Source organism: Streptopelia decaocto (assembly GCF_964273445.1).
Source record: "Streptopelia decaocto genome assembly, chromosome: 1".
Taxonomy (NCBI): Eukaryota; Metazoa; Chordata; class Aves; order Columbiformes; family Columbidae; genus Streptopelia; species Streptopelia decaocto.
Window position 1 is genome coordinate 73,617,164 of NC_138663.1, and position 19,444 is coordinate 73,636,607.

Genomic DNA, 19,444 nt, shown 5'->3' on the forward strand with positions numbered 1-19,444 from the left:
AGCTCTGCTCTGAAGTAGATGAGCTGCCACCTTCCCCCCACCATGCTGATTTTACAGATTTGGCCAGGCTTTTGGCTGAGAAGATTCTTTTATTGGTTATTTAACAAACAGATTAATACAACAGGTACTAAAAGAACAGCTTCACAGTAGGCAAAGAAGGGTTTCTCTATTAATGTCACATAACAAATGAAATGCAGTTTTTTTGGTTTTTGTTGAGTTTTTTTGTTTTGTTTTGTTTTGTTTTTTGTTCTAAAAAGTGAAATTAGCTAAATTAAAAAAATAGACACAAAGAAAACCAAGAATCAAAGCTAGGATATACAGGCTCTGCAAAAGGTATTTTGTTCCCCCGTGAGGTTGTCTTTGCCGCCGGGGGTGTCTGCACCATGGGGTCTATCTTCACTCCAGAGGACTTGTTCCATCTACGCAGACGAGCAAGAAGCCTCCTCCACCAATTCTGCTTGACGGGTGGCCGACCATCCTTGACAACCTCTTTGTGCTCCTCCAAGGCACATGGGGCACCCATCAATGGATCCGTTGGGGCTGAGCGCTCAGTGGCAGCTGCCTCTCTCCTCTCCCACTCGGCGCTGGCCCTTCTCCTCCGACACTCTGGAGCTGCTGCCTCTCTCCTCTCCCACTCGGCGCTGGCCCTTCTCCTCCGACATTTTGGAGCAGCTACCTCTCTCCTCTCCCACTCCACAGTGGCTGCCTCTCTCCTCTCCCATTCACGCTCCTCCCGCCAGTCCACGGTGGGGAGCAGGAACCGGACGCGCTTGGGGCGGCTGTTTCTCTGCCCTTCCCTACGCAACATAGTTACCAAGGCCACGCAGAGATGCAGACGCCGCACCAGGGATGCCACAGGACGCGTGGAAGGTGTGGAAGCCACGGGAGGCACGGAAGCCACGGGACGCGTGGGAGCCACGGGAGGCACGGAAGCCACAGGATGCGTGGAAGCACAGCTCTGCGGGTGAACCGGAGAGCCGCCTCTCTCACCTCTTCCCACGTCTGCGGTCACTCCAGGAATGGCCACCAGCTCCCGTTGTCACAACAGAGACCCCGGCAACACACAACCATGTGCCAGGGAGCTAAGGCTCCTGGGAAAACATGCAAGCAGCCAATGGGCTTCCACATGCAAATGAGCATGGTGACATCAGCTACCAACATGGCACCAGGGACACATGGTCTCCAGCCAGCTCCTTCTCCACAGCCTCTCCTTGCACACCCCTCTGCCTCCACGGCCGCTGGACAAGCTGCCAAGAGCCCACATCTCCCACCACAACCTCCCAATGTCTCTGAGCCCCTGGGCCAGGTTCAACCACATCTGGCCAGGGAAGGGACATCCCACAATAACATCCAACCAGAAGCGTCAAGGAAATAGAGGCACAACGAAGGAGCTCTCTGTTCAAGGCTTCTTCCTTACAGGGCAAGGATGAAGCTCGAACTCACCTTTATAAACCACAGAATCCACCTGGAAAAAGAAACACAAAGTCCCCACACGCACAAATTGCCCAAAAGCCAGCCCTTCCTCTCCAGTTAAGAGATAAGGGAAGGACTTGGCAGGTGACATCTCTTCTCCCCTGTCACGCACAAGTGACCCTTGCCTCAGCCTTAGTGCCACCAACTACAGCAGCCTGACCCATGAAACACACCTCAGGAGAGATCTGGTAATAATAATTCCACACCTGGAACATTGTGTCCAGTTTTGGGCCCCTCACTTCAAGAAGGACAGGGAACTGCTGCAGAGAGTCCAGCGCAGGGCAACGAAGATGATGAAGGGAGTGGAGCATCTCCCGTATGAGGAAAGGCTGAGGGAGCTGGGTCTCTTTAGCTTGGAGAAGAGGAGACTGAGGGGTGACCTCATTAATGTTTACAAATATATAAAGGGTGAGTGTCACGAGGATGGAGCCAGGCTCTTCTCGGTGACAACCAATGATAGGACAAGGGGTAATGGGTTCAAATTGGAACACAAAAGGTTCTACTTAAATTTGAGAAGAAACTTCTTCTCAGTGAGGGTGCCAGAGCACTGGAACAGGCTGCCCAGGGGGGTTGGTTGTGGAGACTCCTACTCTGGAGACATTCTGAACCCTCCTGGACACATTCTTGTGTAACCCCATCTAAGTGTTCCTGCTCCGGCAGGGGGACTGGACTAGACGATCTCTTGAGGTCCCTTCCAATCCCTAACAATCTGTGATTCTGTAAAGCAGCATTACCTTCCCCTCCTGTGTCACACCAAATTTTATCACACAAATTTCCGTGCACTGCCGTCCTCCACCAAATCCCTTAGTCTGTTTTAGAGACCTTTCCGTCTCTTGCTATGAGCCTTTGGAAAAGCCCTTGCAAGTACCCAGGGGATCACGACAACCAGCCTGGCTACTTGCGCATGAGAAGCGACTCTTGGGGTTCTTGTACAGCCCGCACCCTCATCTCTCCATGTACATTCTGAAACAGCTACAGGCAAGGAAGCAGCAACATCAAAATCCTGGTTGCCTTCCATACTCAAGCTTTGCACCAGGGTTTTGTGCTTTCATCCAAAACGGATCATGGTTGACAACAACCAACTCCTACCATCAAAAGGTGGAGCAATTAGCCAGTGCTAGACCTGCAAAACAGTAACACCACCACACTGCAGTTTTAAAAGCCTGGCTTTTCATACAGCATCGACTGATTACGACATGCCATGTCAAGCCAGACTGGGGGAAAGTCCTCCAAAGGCACCAGAGGGAGACCCACTGGTCAACCCAAGCACTCGAGAGGTTCAGGAGGACCCCACCTTCACCAAGCACCTGAAGGATAAAGACCTGCATGTGGGGGAGACTGTGGTCTAGAGTGCCCTGGTTTTGTTAAAAACAAGTTTCTCTTTTAGTGATTTTGCCTGTCAGCTAAAGCCTTCGCATTAACTGCATTTTTCTGGAGAACCAGACACATGTTTTGGTAAACCTAGCAATGGAATGCAAACTTATTGATAAGCATGGATGGACATCTCGCAAGAGGGGCAACGAGAAACCGGTGACCAAGAAACTGACCAACTGTGTATAACATTCCATTCACGTGAATACTTCATATAGAAGTGGGAGATCACGAGGATCTCGTCCCTTTCCTTTATGCCTTTTCCCTTCTGCTTATGGCCGACATTAGGAGAGGACCTTGCTAGTTGTCTCTGCGAACTGTGGCCTAGTGACAGACTGAATCCAGCTCCAGTTGGCTGCAGAGTCCAATCCAGGACTTTGGGTGCCGGCTCTGCAGTTGCTGAGACTTTCAAGATTGGTTTTGTATATTTTGTATTATTTTCTCTATTCTTATTAGCAGCATTAGTAAAACATCTTTAATTTTTTCCAACTCTCTTCTCTCTGTCCTTCTTTTCCTCCTGATCGCCTGCCCTTAGTGGGAAAGGCGGAAAGGGAGGGGCAAAAGGGGGAAGTGGGGGGGAGAGGAGGTTAACAATACATCTGCCAGGGTTTTATTGTCACCCCGCAATCTAAACCCTCGACACCACCCCACACCCAAGTTCCACTATCTGGAAAGCCAGGCACACAGGTTAAGTCATGATTGTACTGAAGGTAACTCAGCACTGGAGACTGTGAGGTGCTAGGATTTTAACACATATCTACATGAAAGATAAAATTCCTTTTAAAGAAATACAGAAACATCCCAGAAAATTTTGAGATTGAATTCATATTTCAGACATTTTTGGTATAATTTCAATGTTCAAACTGAATTATATTTAATACTTCCTTCTATTGCCACTTTGGCTTTGATATCAATAGGAGTACAATAAAGCTATGAATTGGGCATTTTTTATAATTCTGTTGTCCCCCTTCCACCCCTAATTAACTAAGTAGCTGTAGTGAATAAACAAATAGAAAAAGAAGTAAAATTGGGGAAGTTCAATCTGAAACAGAGATACTTAAAGAATAAATAAAATTATAGGAGCATTTCTATGAAAACTGGGCAGAACAGCTTCAGATCACTTCTTAAGATGTTCTAATTTGTATTACTGATGTTGGTTCAACTTACTTGATCTGAATGAACACTCCCCAGCTTTGCAAAGACACATTATCCAGGAAAATCCACCACTGATGGTAAGTAATATCTTTTCTTTCATCCAACTCAGGAAGAGGTGGCTGTCCTCACCTGGCAGGTTCCACATTAAGAAAAAAAAAGTCCTGTATTTTCTTTGTCCAGTTCCTACCTAGTTGTGCTCAACAGAGGATGTGATGGGACAACATCTATCTAAACTCATTCAATTTTAGGTGCAGAAGGAGAAAAGCAGGTAAAAGGTGAGATTAACACTGAATGATTTAGCACATATGAACACGGACTGGGAGACACCTTCTGCATTATCAGTTCCGAGCCTGTGCCATCACCAGGAGCTGCACCACACAATCCTTCCACTGATTTGTTGAGTTCTATCTTAAAAACCATTTAGGTTTTTCTTCTTTCTTGCACCTCCTGCTCACTGCTTTGACAACTAGCAACCTGCCTTCTCAATCCCAATCTAAAAGTCATAGCAAATTAGTACAAATCTGTTTGTGTGACAATGACATCACCCAGCTTCTCCTTCAGTACTATTTACCATCCAAAAGGACTTTCTAGACAATAATCATATCCCACCCCACCAGCCTGTATCTTACTGCTTGCAAACAAGTTAGATCATCTGTCTCTTCCCAACCTAGCTGTTCCTTACCCTGTTCCAATCTGAATGCATCTTTTCTAAACACAGGTGACAAGAGTTAGATACTAAATTGCAAATGGACATCACATATAGGACTTAAAAATATTTCCTAATAATATAACATCATTGTCTTTACTGAAAAACAAGATTGAGTATTAATTGAACCTGAGAGCTACCTGAAAGCTGGATTATCTCTGATGGCCACTCCACTTTTATTTCACAGAAGATCACACGTCTCTTTTTTATTTATACAACCAGAGAACCTTTTGCTATTTGCTTTAACATCTTTTAAAAATGTAACTCAGCTTTAATTTTGGCAATTATCACTTTAGTACTATAGTTTTGACTTCCAAAACACAACTTTCCCTGCTGGCTAGTTCCTTTGCCCTGTCCTTTTTTGGCTGACTGCTTATTTTTATTGTCTTTCTCAAAAGTTTCCACAAGGCCTGGTGTCCCTTCCCGCACTAAAACTAAAATCTGAGTCCTGGGTTAAATAAGGTACTTCAGCACAAGTAAAGGAAGAATACGCACAACACCACAATTATATGTACCCGGGTATGTCTGCATATTGTTCTTAAACAGACCATTATTTATTTTCTGAAGTTATTTTTAAGCATCTTATTTGATATTCTCAGAGTACTTATGAAAGCATTATAATATGACACACATTACTATGAATGATGTACTAAAATTAAAACATTAATAAAAGATTGTTCTCTAAAATATGACTTATTTGTGAAAATATTGCTGTGTTACAATGCACTGTAGAATATTTTATTTGTTAGAGACAATCATTTTTATGAACAAAATAAATCTAAGAAAGGTTTCCACTTAAATTACTAAATGAGTCACTAATTGTTACTGTTGGTCACATTTGACTGCTTGAATTAAAAGCCAGAGAAAAATAACCAGCTTTATAGAAGACTGCAAACAGATAAACTTATAATATAAATAAACATAATTGCTCAGTTTAAATAGCGGGAAAACTGAGGCAGAGAAAATTTCTCAAAATCACCAGCAGATTATCTCATTCACCCTCCCAACAGTGCCACACAGGCAACAGGAGCAAACAAGAAAAAGTGAACGAAAACATCAACTCTATTAAAAACTAAACAAAGCAGTGCCAGCTTCCCATTAGTGATGACAGCTGATCATAGAACCATAGCATGGTTTGAGTTGGAAGTGACCTTAAAGATCATTTGGTTCCAACTCCCCTGCCATGGGCAGGCACACCTTCCACTAGACCAGGTTGCTCAAAGCCCCATCCAGCCTGGCCTTGAACACTTCCAGGGATGGGGCAGTCACAACTTCTGTGGGAAACCTGTTCCAGTGTCTCACCACCGTCACGGTGAAGAATTTCTTCCTTATATCTGATCTAAATCTACCCTTCTTCAGCTTAAAGCCATTAGCCCTTGTCCTATCACCATACAGAATCATAGAAACATTTTGGTTGGAAGAGACTCTCAAGATCATCGAGTCCAACCATAACCTAACTCTAGCACTAAACCATGTCCCTAAGAACCTCATCTAAACACCTTTTAAACACCTCCAGGGATGGTGACTCCACCACCGCTCCAGCCTTCTTGTAGGTACCCTTTAGGTACTGGAAGGCTGCTATAAGGTCTTCCTGGAGCCTTTGCTTCTCCAGGCTAAACAAGCCCAACTCTCTCAGCCTGTCCTCACAGGAGAGGTGCTCCAGTCTTCTGATCATTTTCATGGCCCTCCTCTGGACATGCTCCAACAGGTCCATTTCCCTCTTACATTGGGGGCCCTGTAGCTGGACACAGGACTCCAAGTGGGGGTCAAACCACATGCAGTAGAGGCAGAGAATCACCTCCTTCGATCTGCTGGTCACACTTCTTTTGATGTGGCCCAGGATGAAAGGAAAGAGGCAGTTCTTTATTCATAGGCATCAAAAACGTTTTGAACAACATCAAATTTTAACATGACCCATGGAGTGCTGATCAAAACAGAAGGAGGCTCTCTCCTTGCCCTCCATCAGAAGAACTGTGACTCAGCGCCCTGGGAAATGTTCGCATTTGCCAGAGGATTTGCTTCCCAGTCTGACAAGGATCCCATGACCTTGTGGATAGAATTTTTACACAAACAGGTGAAAGTGCAGTTATCTGCACCTTCAAAGGAGAGCGTTAACTGGAAATACGCCAATTTTAAACCAGCACAGAGTATATTTTTATCTTACAAACCCCATATTTCCCTACTACTTGGACTTAAGTTAGAACTGAAAGATGCTTTATTTTCTACAGGGGACAAAGCAAAAAAGAAGTGCAATTTCAGCTTTGCTCCTTGATGATTTTCTTTCAGGTCAAAAATGTAGCTTTGTATTAATGTATTTAATCCACAGTCTAATGTCATCAAACACTTTTGGATAACGGCTGGTAACTTTGATCCTCCCTAGAAAAAGGAATTCTCCCCTTATCTTTCTGCACTGGTTTTGAGCTCCAGATATTCAGGAGGTATTCCCAAAGACCAAGTGCCTTCACTGCTTGGGTAGTCACACTCCTCTAGCCACCTACATATGCCTTTTTAGAAGTCACTGGCTCAGACTCAGCCCTCATGCACAAAAAAGTCTGAGGGACTTCTCCCACCCAAGGGTACAAGGCTCTTGCCCTTGGATCAGGCACTTGCTATTGTATAGACACGTTCCCGGGCAGCCTCAGGATTATAATCAACCAGGATTATTTTCAGCTGTGCTGGCCACAGAGCTGCTCCTGGAAGCACAGCCTAATGCAGCCAGACTCCTCCTCTACGCTCGGTGAGTAAAGAGGGGTGTGTAGAGCACACTGTCCCAAATAAGATTTATGTACATTAAAATTCAAACTATCTGCTGGGGTGGTATTTGGCTGGAACATGAAACAGACATGAATCATACATCGCTTCTGAGATCAAACTTTGCAGTAGAAAAAATAAGTTACAGTAAGGCACAGGAAAAGGCAAGTGGGAAAGGGGATTGTTCTTAATTAACAATTTGGATGGCACAGCACTTTTTAACTGCTTCTTGCAAACGAGGAGGGTTTTTTTCTAATGATATAGCTCATTCCAATTTGCAAATTAGATCTTTTGAATGGTGTAATTTTAGCATGACTTTTTAAGAGCTTTTGTTCTGTTGATACTAAACATTGCTATTTTATAAATGAAAAGTGAAATACCACTTTACTTCACTGAAGCTTGTCATTATCACATTACAGCAAAGCGACATCCTAAAGTCAACAGAAGTTTTGCAATTGGTTTCAATGGGAGTAGAAGAAGGGTCAAAATCCAGGGGACTTGGCTTGACAGTGAAAACACTTGCTCACATCTTTGTTTCTTTGATAGATTTTAAGCTAGAGAAAGTGAGCCTAAACCTAAATTACACTATGCTAAATGGCCAGACAAACTGTGCTTTTGAGCCTCCTCCTACGCTCTGCAACTCAGGGAAATAAAGGGTCACAAAAAAGCCACCACGAAGCTTCTGTGTTTTGCCTAGGCTGAGTAATGGACAGTAAATACACTCACAACTAATCCACTATGGGTCTCTGCCCCTCCATAACGGCAAACTTGTTAGAGAGTTAAGAAATCCACAGCCAAGATAACACAGTTGACTCTCAACATTAGCATGAGAAGCTTATACCTTTGGCTGTAGAGATTTAAGTTTTTCTCCTGGCATTGATCACCTCAGCTGATCCTATGGAAATACATTACAATGGATATTAGCCATCTTAAAGATGAAACATTAAAATATTTATTGTAGTGTTTACCCTTTGGGACAGAGACTGGATCCACCAAAGAAATACAGATAATACCACCAACCCTAAATTTCACGAGTCAACTTCCCTTGATTTCACAAATTTCCCTTTTTGTGTTCATTGCTCTGGATTCTACTCATGTCCATCTGTTTATTTAAAAAAATAACTTTCTGTGAGAGGATTGTACCTGTACTGCATCTGGCTAATTCTGGAAAATGCTAAATGCTAAAATTGCAATTAAAATCCAGTACATGCTTTCTGAACAGAAATGACTATAAGTGAATGTCCAGGAGATTTCCTACAACACGAACTGTGTTCATTTCCCTCAGAAAGCAAAGATTGCCCATCAAAGATTCCTCCATGAGCAATTTTTCTTTTTAATTTTCTCCAGGAAAAATACTTTGCCATAGCACATTTTCTTCAGATCAGCTGAAAGCAAAAGCATAGCTTGCTTTTTGATGTAATTAATTATAATATTTACACTTCATCTATGCTCCTCTGAAACTATGTGAAGTAAGTCGAAACGAGCAAGTTAAATCCATTCTCTAACATCAGTATATTTATTATCTGGCTGACTCTCTGGACTAGAGCAATGCTCTAGTCTTAAAATGGGCACTGAAAATCAAAACTGCTTTCAATGATGCAAAAGTAAGTATTCTGATAATTCACAGAAAGTGTAAAAAAAAAAAAAGGAAAGTAAAGAAGCAGCAAAATAGTCAAAAAAAATGGGAATATTATTTACATTTACCTGGTAAAGGGGAAATAGTGCTAGGCTTTTCTTTTTAATAAGGTATATTTGGGTGTAGGATGAAGTGGTATATTTCACATTCTGAGAAGAAAATAATTGGAGAAAGAAGCAGGAGGAAAACTGGTACAGAATGTGGAAAACAGAAGTTCAATTCCTGCCTAAAGGAACTGAACCCATGTTTCTATCACTCAGGTAAGTTCCCTCCTCACTAGAGCAGGGAATATTTTTTATTGATGTCAACCTTTATTTTGGAGCTCCTCTCATAGCAATTGAGAAAAAGACATGACAATATTCAAATGGTTAGGACATGCTTTGTAAAGCACAAAGCCCACCTTAGAATCTGCTCTTGTGCTGCAAATAGGTTGCGAACCAGAGCCCTCAACTTCCTGTTTCAAAAGCTGCCGAGCCTTAGGTCCCTCTAGGTGATTTTTTGTTTTCCCCAAAAGGCTAGTCATGAAATAATGTCAGAGATATTGATTTCAGGAATACCCTTTGGGAATTAAAAAAAAAAAAAAAAAAAAGAAAAAAAAAAGGAAAGAAAAAAAAAGAAAAAAAAGTAAATATTTTAAGGAAAAAAATAATCTTTAAAGCTCATTCTTCCCAGTGGCACTGCAATTTACAGACCACAGATCTGCTCCTGAAGGTATCACAAGAAGCGGCAAAGCTGTCACTGAGATGGACTGAAAATTACTAGGACTTGTTTCTTAGGCTTATTAGGTATTTCACTGGAGTTTCTCTTTACATGCTCCAAAAACTAAATTACAACTTTACCTTTCAGAGTCTAATCTACATAATACTATTTTAATCAGTTTCTAATGCACTGGTTCAAAATCAGAAAGGGGCATGAAATCAACTGGATCTTGAATAAAAATATGGACAGTCTACAAAGACCCAGGCCGGATACCTGAAATCTTTACATATAACTAGGAAAGCCATAAAAGGCTAAGAAGGGAAATATAGATTTAAAACAACTATGGATTTCAATTCCATTAAAATTTTTGTCTAACACATAAAAAGATGTCACTGGCAGTTAACAAAAACAAAAGCATCAGAGACAGAGTCCTCCTAAATAAGAATGTATTCAAAAAAAGTACTGCAAAAAGTTGTCAGCAATCATATTATAGAAAATACGGAAGCTTGATGCATCCTGTATGCTTATATGTCACTTCCTTTTTGCCCCAAAGAAAAATAATTTTTAGTTTCTTTTTAGGCAACAGATTGGATTTCTCCTTCAAAACAGAAATAAAAAGAATCAGCATTGCAGCACTAGTCCATTTACATATGTTTAGGGTATTCAGCTGCATATTAGTACTAGTGACATAAATCAGTCTGTAATTAATAAACAATTATTATAGCTTACATATTTTTAAAATGTCCCCTGTGCTTATTTAATTAATTTTATTTTCACACTGTACAAATACAACCTCAAAAATCTCATTTGCACATAGTCAAAGGTATTGTTATGGAAAGCAGGTACGAGTCATGTTAATTTGTGAGATGCAAATTTCTTTTTAAACTAACTGTTGGAACCTAGATCACTGTAAGAGATGGATAAATTACTGCAAATATTTTCACCTAAATTCTTTCTTTTTCTTCAATCATTTCAAACAATACATCTCATTGTCTTTTAATCATAAAATTGAAACTGAAGGAACGGCTTTCAGAATTGCTTTAAAACAGCTACTCCTAACACTGAAATTATGCTTTGTCTTATTCAAAAAGATTACTAAAACCATTACATACTAGGTACAAATTATTTAATTTTTTTTTTCAAAAGGGACTGGTCTTTTCCAAGATGGGAAGGAGATGTGAAGGACTCATCCCTTCCTCATTTGATTCTAAATCCAGAAAATGTTCCAACCTGACTCCATGCCCCTTAACACTGGTGATCAGGAGGTCTTCTTTTGTTGAGGTGAGGCACGGCTTCCCATCACATTTCACCTTCCCTGTGTTCTGCATTCACACGCACACTTCTGCATTCTCCTGCTAAACCCTCCTATCAGAGCTGTTTCACAGGGCGCAGGCTGCCTTCTGAAGCGCAGCTCCCAGCTTGTGCTTCGCATTTAAATCGTCCAGTAGACTTGCAAAATTGCATCATATATTTCTGTCTGAAAATGGTAACTAAAGTGACTCTTTTCTGAGCTTACACAATAGCTAGGGGACTTCATTTCCCCTACAAAAGACTGCAGTATTAAGGACAAAACCATCAGAGGTAACCCAACATTACAGCCAAGATTCATCTTGTAAATACTTCCATTTGCTTCAGTGAATTTAAACCAGCAGTACACCTGATGTTTGGGGTTTATTCCAAGCAAACACTGATAGGGAGCAAGTTCCAAGATGAAACTTTAAAGATCTCTTTAAAAAATACTGTGGCTTTCGCTCCACTATAGTGAAGCACATTCCCATTCTCTAACACAGGAATAAGACATATGTGTAAGATGCAGGCAGGTGGGACTGCTCAGGAAAGGGCAGGCTGGTTATCATTCTGTCCCCACCACATTTTCTGTTTCACCATCAACAAAAGTGCAAATTTTTAAAAAGAGCTGTTCCAGTATATTTCAAGTTCTCATTCCAAAATCTTCCCCTTTTTTTGTGTTCCCCCATCATTCCAAGTCAAATCACAGGGTCCTTCTGAGACTACGAAAGTTCCAGTTTCTGTTTGCCTTGGTAGTAAACTTTTATTTATTTGAAACAGCAGGGAATGTCTTACTGGTCAGTTGAGGAGAACTTACTAAGATTTCCAGCTTATCCCCTCTGCTCCCAGTAGGGAGCTTTGGCCAAGCACAGACTCAGGGGTCTCACGGCTCAGCACCCGGCAGCTCTGCTCATAGCTGCAAAAATGATGATGGTTCCTCCAAGGAAAATAAACACTCAAGGACCCTTTAGAATTAACACCAGCTAAACCAGACAAACGTCAACTGTTTACAATTTCCAGGGCAGCTTTGAGTGAATGAAGAATAAGAAGCAACAACAGACGTACACTAAATAGCTGTGATGATTAAAGTTGAAGCAGTAAATACATGGCTCATCACAATTTGATGTCAAGTATACTAGCAGGAGAAAAAGAGTCTTGAAGATCTCTTTTAAAGCATTATCATGTAGTACTGCCTAATACAGCAGATGGAAGAGGTTCTTAGGTGGACAGTTATAGTGACGCTGGTGTATCCAGTGTGTCTGTTAACACATCTATTTCACACTTTGTCAGTTTGATTTCAATGGTGTCACTAATAACCTTCACATCTTGGTATTTCCCCCATCCCAAAACTGGTGCTTGAGTGAGAAGCATCCCAGTGGGTTGGAAGGTAGTAGCTTTTGAATCATAAGAATGTGAATCTGTTATTCCCTTGTTTATGGATTTGAGTCTTATGTTGGGATGTTAGTTTTGAGGAAGACAAAAGGTAATTATTATCCTGTAAATAAGTAGCTTCAAGAAGAGAAGTTACTAGGGGTAAAATCCTCCTCCCACTATACTCAGAAGTCAAATTAGCAAAGTCAAATGGACTTCACTGCCCTAATCAATCACAACTTCACTAGAAGACTAGCTTTGCTAAAGACTATATTCACCTGGACGGCTCACTAAAGTATGAGGTACAGAAAGTGTGCACAATACAACACAATTTAGACTTCATTAGGGTGAGCAGTGTTAAATATAACTATTTGTTTCCCATTGTATACATGTCTTTAGTTCAGGACTGTGATTATTAATGCTATTTTAACAAGCACATTGATGCCAAAAACAACCCAAAAGGAAAAAAAATATGCAATGCATACTTTAAAGAGGTGCTTTTATATAATAAATGTGCCTGCATGTCTTACACGTTGCCAGAATGTTTTAAAAATAAATAAGCTGAAACATTAAATCATCCAGTTTTCAAATATGCTATGTACCGATAGCTTCTCTCCATGTCACAACAGAAAGTCAGGTGATAAATGCAGTTAACATTTACATCCACAGTTTCCTTTCTGCCTTCTATTAGTTTTCATACAGTAACCCATATCTCTTCACAGTTGCACACCCTTACCAGGGCAGACTAGAAAACTGATTATGTGGGGTTACACAACACTGCAGGCTGTTCAAAAAACAAAAGACCTTATTAGTGAAACAAAGTACAGATCTGTTACAGCCACACTTAGACCTCAGATTATAATATATTGCTATAGTCATATTTTAAAGCAAGATAAAGCTCAAATATTTGGCTCATAATTCATCTTTAGAAAAGCACTGAGTTCACATATTACTATTCAGCTGCTTTTCAGGATGAAGGCTGAAAGCATCAACATGATTCCTATGCATCACCTTGAGGAGCAGAGTAAGAAAAATGTGGTAAGGAGTCTCATATCTGTGAAGCTGTAGTATTTTTCCAAACATACCTGCTAATTGGATGATGCCATGTCTCGCAACGTCATAGTAAGGGTGATTGATATTTAACTCGGGATCCTCAAGTGGCGGAGACGTGTTTGTTTCTTCCTGTTCTGACTGTGTATCTTCCGCTTCATCTTTCTGCAGTTCTAAAGGAGCAAGCAAGAATGCTTACAGTGCTAATGAACAAAGAAAAACTTTTGCCTCTGATAGATTATTGAAGGTTTGAATTTTAGCTCAGTTTCGCAAAAACACAGGCCTTTATCACCATTTGTTGCAGTTTCAGATAATTTTCTTGTTCTTTCCCCTTTGTCACATGTGGGAAAAGCAGCCCTTTAATACCGCAAAGCTACTTTCACATCCTCCTTAAGATTACTATCTGCTGTGAGGCTCACAAAAAATCTTGATAATGCTGGACAGCTGGCTAGCTCTGACCTTGCTATTTACAACTGCTGGTTTTGTCTCATCATTTCCTACACTCCCACAATCTACTTGTTGTATCCATCTACAGCTTCTTATCTCTTACTTCAACGTTGTCCAAATGGGGGTGTCAAAGTTTCAGTGCGCTAACGTGTGCAGTGACAGCTACTCCACATTAACACCCTTTGTGAACGCTCTCTGAGAGCGGACTCATTGCTACCCTTATGCAAAGTAAAGTGCAAACAAATTTCCGTCTCACCTCCACCAAAATCCACTGTTTCCTTGAAATCCTTTCATCTCCTGAAACTGCAATAGGCATGGTAGCCAAATGTCCACCTGGCATATATTCCAGTTAGAGGCCAAGCTAAGGTGTAAATGTTTGCTCAAAAGCCCGGTGAAATCAATGGGCATCCTTCCCTCAACTTCAGTACACTCTGGACTAGATCTTCAAGTTCAAATCTGCTCTGGACTGAAATAAGCAATACATGGTCAAACAATCTTGTTCCAGAGATTTTGGGTTTGGTTTGGTTTGTTTCTTGTTGGTTCCATCCCCCCCGAGTTTTTTCCAAACCACTGTAAGGTTCAAAAAGAACTGATCTTAAGTACATATCCAAATGAACACAGATTCTGGAATAATTACTGTTACAAACATTTCTAGGCTATTGAAATGGTTTTCTAGAAACTGACTGGAATAACATTTTATTGACACATAAACACACAAGTGTCTTGGTGGGTTAAGACAAGAAAAGGTACATGTAGAGAGAAAAATTAATGTCTGATAAGGTGTACCACCCCCTACTGTACATTAACTTTTATCATGTAAGTTTTAATAAGGAGCAATGACTAGTTTTATCTATAACACTATTAGTGACACTTCAAAAAGTACTTCAAGACTATTTTGCCTTCTGATCATCCACATTTTTCATATGGCTTGACCAGCACACAAGACATTAGGTATTGATTTCAGCCAGATTTATGTGCCAGTAGCTAATAAGTGTTAGAGAAAAATACTTGCTAAGTATTTCAGAGTGCTTTCCACTCACAATTTCCCAGTATCTTTCTATCTTAAAAAAAGCCACACAAAAGCTTTATTGTCTCATTTTTATTTTTAACATGATTTGCACCAAAAATGTGTTTCATAAGGATGAAAAAATGCCACTAGTGGCTGGGATTCTTGAAGACAAAGAGGAACCAAGAACGTGTGTACTACTTTTACATTTCTTTATGTCTGAATTCACATTATAGCCTCCTCAGAAAATAAATCGGCAGTCCTATAGGAAAAAAAAATATATACCTGCTTTTAGAAATACGCCATTAGAGTCATCCTTATACGCACAAAAAAAAAAGTTAAGATTCTTATTATCATCTCCAAAATGTGTATTTTTCTACCCTTTAAATGTGTAACATATGTAAAAAACTACACTAACCTTAACTGGAAAAGTATTCTTTCACTTTGAAGAATGTGTTTGTGCCAAGAGCCAGGAGGAATAATACAAACATAATGCAGGACACAAATTTCATTTTTTTCCTTTTTTATATATTTAACTCATGTCAAAACTCAGAACAAGAAAAACACTATTTTGTTTTGTAGCGTTTGGTTTTTTTTTCTCATGTCTGAGCACAGTAACCACCTAAAGCAACAAGAAGTTGTAAAGGGGAGGGGGAAGAAGAAATAGAAAATGCTAGTCTGTGTGGATGCAAAGCATGAGCTGTGAAGCATTTACCAGAATCCACAGAAACTTAACAGGCTTTATTAAAACTGCTATGTATATTCAAGTTAAACACAACAGAAACAACCAGTATCCTAACTGCAGCCTTTGATACAGAGAGGGAGAAGCCAGCTCCTTCTGTAAAAAGTTATTTTGTACTACACATAAAAATAGATGCATTTCCAAAAAACAGAGGTGAGGATTTGTAAACAAAGCCTGGAGATGTAGTAAATAACTAGAGAGGCAAAGTAAGGACACATATTTATTCGTACTGCAGTTATTCACAGGGACTAAAGAAGTACCGACATCTACTGAAAAGCTAGTTAACCCTAACCTAGTAAGATAAAACAATTGTTTGTTTGTTTTTAATGTGTGAACAAAAGGACTGGAGCTCAAAAGATGCTTCATAATAAACATTAAAAAAAAAAAAATTAATTATTCCAAACTGAGGGAGACTTCAGCTCCATTTTTCTCGTGCAAATGATGGAGTTTATTGTCCTGCTCCATAAGGCACAGCAAAGGATCATCTGTCACTACGCACACTGTTACTACTGCGCAACCCAGGCTGGGAAACAACATGAGGGGCCTGATCCACATGTCACCAAGGCTGAGGGTAAAATTGCTTTCAGTGGATTTTAAATCAGGCTGTAGAAGTAAAAAGCCAGCCTGCTGCTGAAAGGCATGACATGGAGAAATCAGAACAAAGGGGAGGGACAGGGAATGGGAGGTGGAGCGGAAAAAAAAAATAAAAATAATAATAGTAATAATAATAAGGGGGGGAAAAAAGCAGCTCTGGAAGGCTCTTGTTCTGGGGTTCAGCCTGGCATCCTCAAAAACTCCAGGAAAAAAAAATTTAACACTGATCTTTCCAAATGGTGAGGCCCCTAATGCCACAGTCATATTGCTCAGCTCAACTAACATCTTTGGAGATATCATGCAATACAGCAATCTCTATGCTCATTCAATACTTGTCTCTTTGGAGTAATGACTCCCATTTGTGCCACAATATGTGATGATGGTGATATTCCAATAGCCTAGAATTGCACTAGGAACATCTACCCATAATTCATAAAAGCTGCATGTATTAAACTAACCTTCAACTCTAATGGCTTTAATAGGGTACACATCAGTACAGCAGCTGTAACTCATACTGGATTGCTCAAAGAACTATTACCGAATGTTGGTGAAGCCTCTCACTTACTGAAGATGCTCTGTTAAATCACCTGGAACTCTACGCAGATGCCATTTGAAGTATAATAAAAAATATTTACCTATTTCAGCTAACTTCTCATAGTCAATCTCAGACATGTTATCTCTTAGGAACAAGTCTATGCAGATCTCGCTAACCGATTCTTGCAGGATGAAATGGTCCTTGGGTCAATCCTACAAAAATAAACACAAGTAGCTGTCATCACAATGTGGTATATTTTACCCACTATACAGATAAAAAAGGAAAAAAAAAAAGAAACAATACCCCTGAAATCCTACTGCCCAATTATTGTTGAGGAACCAGCTCATCAGATTTTGGTTACCATTTTCTTAAAACATAGCGTATTATAGAAGTATTTTCAAACAGTGGTCCATAAAAAAGAAAATCTACGTATAATAGCAAGACTTTCAACAAATTGACCTGCTTCTTTTTTTTTTTTTTCCGAGGCGCTTGTTCTACAAAATACGTACATATTACACATTGTTAGTGATAAACATCAGAACTGCAGATTAATCACTTCTGGAAACAACTTAAACCTTAATGTTTTCTTAATTTTATATCTTTGGTGAAGGAGATAGGTATACTCCATACCCTCACACCAAAGTCACTTATTCTACAGCAGTTATAAGTTTTATTACAGGAAACATTCTATACCTCACATTTCACATGAAAGAGGTTCATGAAAATTTCAAGTGAGCATTAACATATAAAAAGCTGAAAAAACAGCAGATCCTGTGTGTAATCACCGCTTTTTGTCATACGCTCTGCAGAGTGCTTTGTAAACAGAATACTAAGCAACACACCCAAAGTGAGCATCAGGAATGAAGAATATGATTTAGAAGATCTGCTTTCCCAAGCAGCTGCTCCAAAAGGCAAAATAAGTACTTCCTTCACATTAAAAATCCAAACTTGCGTGTGGAGATTAGAAAGAAATTGAGCTTTTGTAACTCTCCTTTTAATTTAATTTAAAACCATGGTTTTAAACCAGTTTGGTTTCAGCTAAACATGTTAAATAAAAATAAAACCAGGCAAATTCCTGGCTTGGCTGTTGAGAAAAGGCATACACAAGTATGTTTTTCTCCTCTGACAAGAGGTTAGATTTTGTATTCCTGCTTGAAAGCACTGAAACTGGGAAATTATTTTGGACCAAAAAAAGACCAGACAGTTTGCTTGCTTGCTGCTGCCCACCTTGCACATCCCAAAGCTTAAGTAGGTTTATTCCAGACCCACAAGTCTGAAAGCTAGATACCACTTTTTTTGTTTGTTTGTTTGTTCTTTGTTAACCAGAGAAGGGATATACATGTAGTTTTCTAGAAATAAAGTGCACATCAACACAGCAAGTAAACATCTGATACTACAGGTATGATTAGAGACATTCTAACCAGCTAATGCAAAGTCTATCCTTTGGGTATTTCTTTTGCATCCTAGTATATAACTACAATTCCCAAGTACTACAGTTAAACAAGTACCTGTTAAAATTCGTAATATCTAAAAGAGCTTCTGATGTCTAATGGAATTTTCCCATAAATTTTCAAAACATTTCACAGACCTGATACTAATGAAGTAGTAATTATCAAAGGCAGCCATGCATTTTGATAACTTGCTGCACTGCAGGTAAAATATGAACATGGTTCTACCTCTTTGAAGATTTTCAAATGCTCACCAATTATTTTATAAATAGTTAACTTCATTTACAGGAAACTCTCAGTGTAAAACCACATACACAGGGAAAAGTCCCATTAAGTTCAAAAGAGAAAACTTTGCAATTTCTCACTCAACAACACTTTCCTCAAAAAACTAAACCAATTCTGGGCCAGATATATTTAATTTCATTTAAATTTTACCACATGGCATTCAAAATGATAATTCCATTGTTATTTTTAAATTAAGATGCAAACAAAATCCTTTGTGATTGATATTCCAACCAGTAACTAATTTATTATTATTCTGAGTCATATTTAAACATTTCTAAAATTAGCAATTAACAACTAGTGTGATAATTCATGTTTTATTTAACAAGTAATTTGTGGCAGGTATTGCACATGATTTAGTAATTGACATAGTTTACTTATAAGTATTCACTATATTATCTGATCACGAGTACCTGTGATGGTCAAGAGTAAATGGTACCTATCTGCTTTGAATTTAAAAAAAAAAAAAAATTTTGAAGCAAAATGAAGCAAAATAAGGAAAGTTGACTTTTTCAACTTTATTGAACAATTTGCTCCCAACTTTTTCCTAAACAAAATGTTTGCATTTTGTAGGAAGGTAATGATACCAAGAAGTTTTCCAGGGCCTCCAAATTCAGCCTTTCAGCTCACAGTTGTATTCACACCTCTTTTAGCCTCCAACTCCATCCACTAGGTATTTCAAGCAGGCCTTTCAGCTCTTTGCTGAAGTTGGAACTTGACCATAATAAGCTCTTTGTGACTTTTTTTTTCTGTTACGTTTTTCAGTTTAGTTTTCAAAGACTACTGTATTGGGTTTGTGTGGCAAGGTTTTGGTAGTGGGGGAGTAGAGGGGAGGCTTCTGTGAGAAGCTGCTAGAAGTTTCCCCCATGTCTGACAGAGCCAATACCAGCC

At 39.7% G+C, this 19,444-nt stretch overlaps 1 protein-coding gene across 2 annotated transcripts in view; it reads right to left on the minus strand.

Moving 5' to 3' along the window:
• Nucleotides 1-19,444, minus strand: part of LOC309452924 (rho GTPase-activating protein 8-like) — a 93,272-nt gene that overhangs the window by 47,894 nt on the left and 25,934 nt on the right. For both annotated transcript variants that reach the window (XM_082076047.1, XM_082076046.1), the window contains exons 2-3: nt 16,924-17,035; nt 13,535-13,672 (exon numbers count right to left, since the gene is read on the minus strand). In XM_082076047.1, the coding sequence (XP_081932173.1) occupies nt 13,535-13,672; nt 16,924-16,960 (175 nt within the window). In that variant the 5' untranslated portion in view covers nt 16,961-17,035. The remainder of the gene's footprint in view (nt 1-13,534; nt 13,673-16,923; nt 17,036-19,444) is intronic.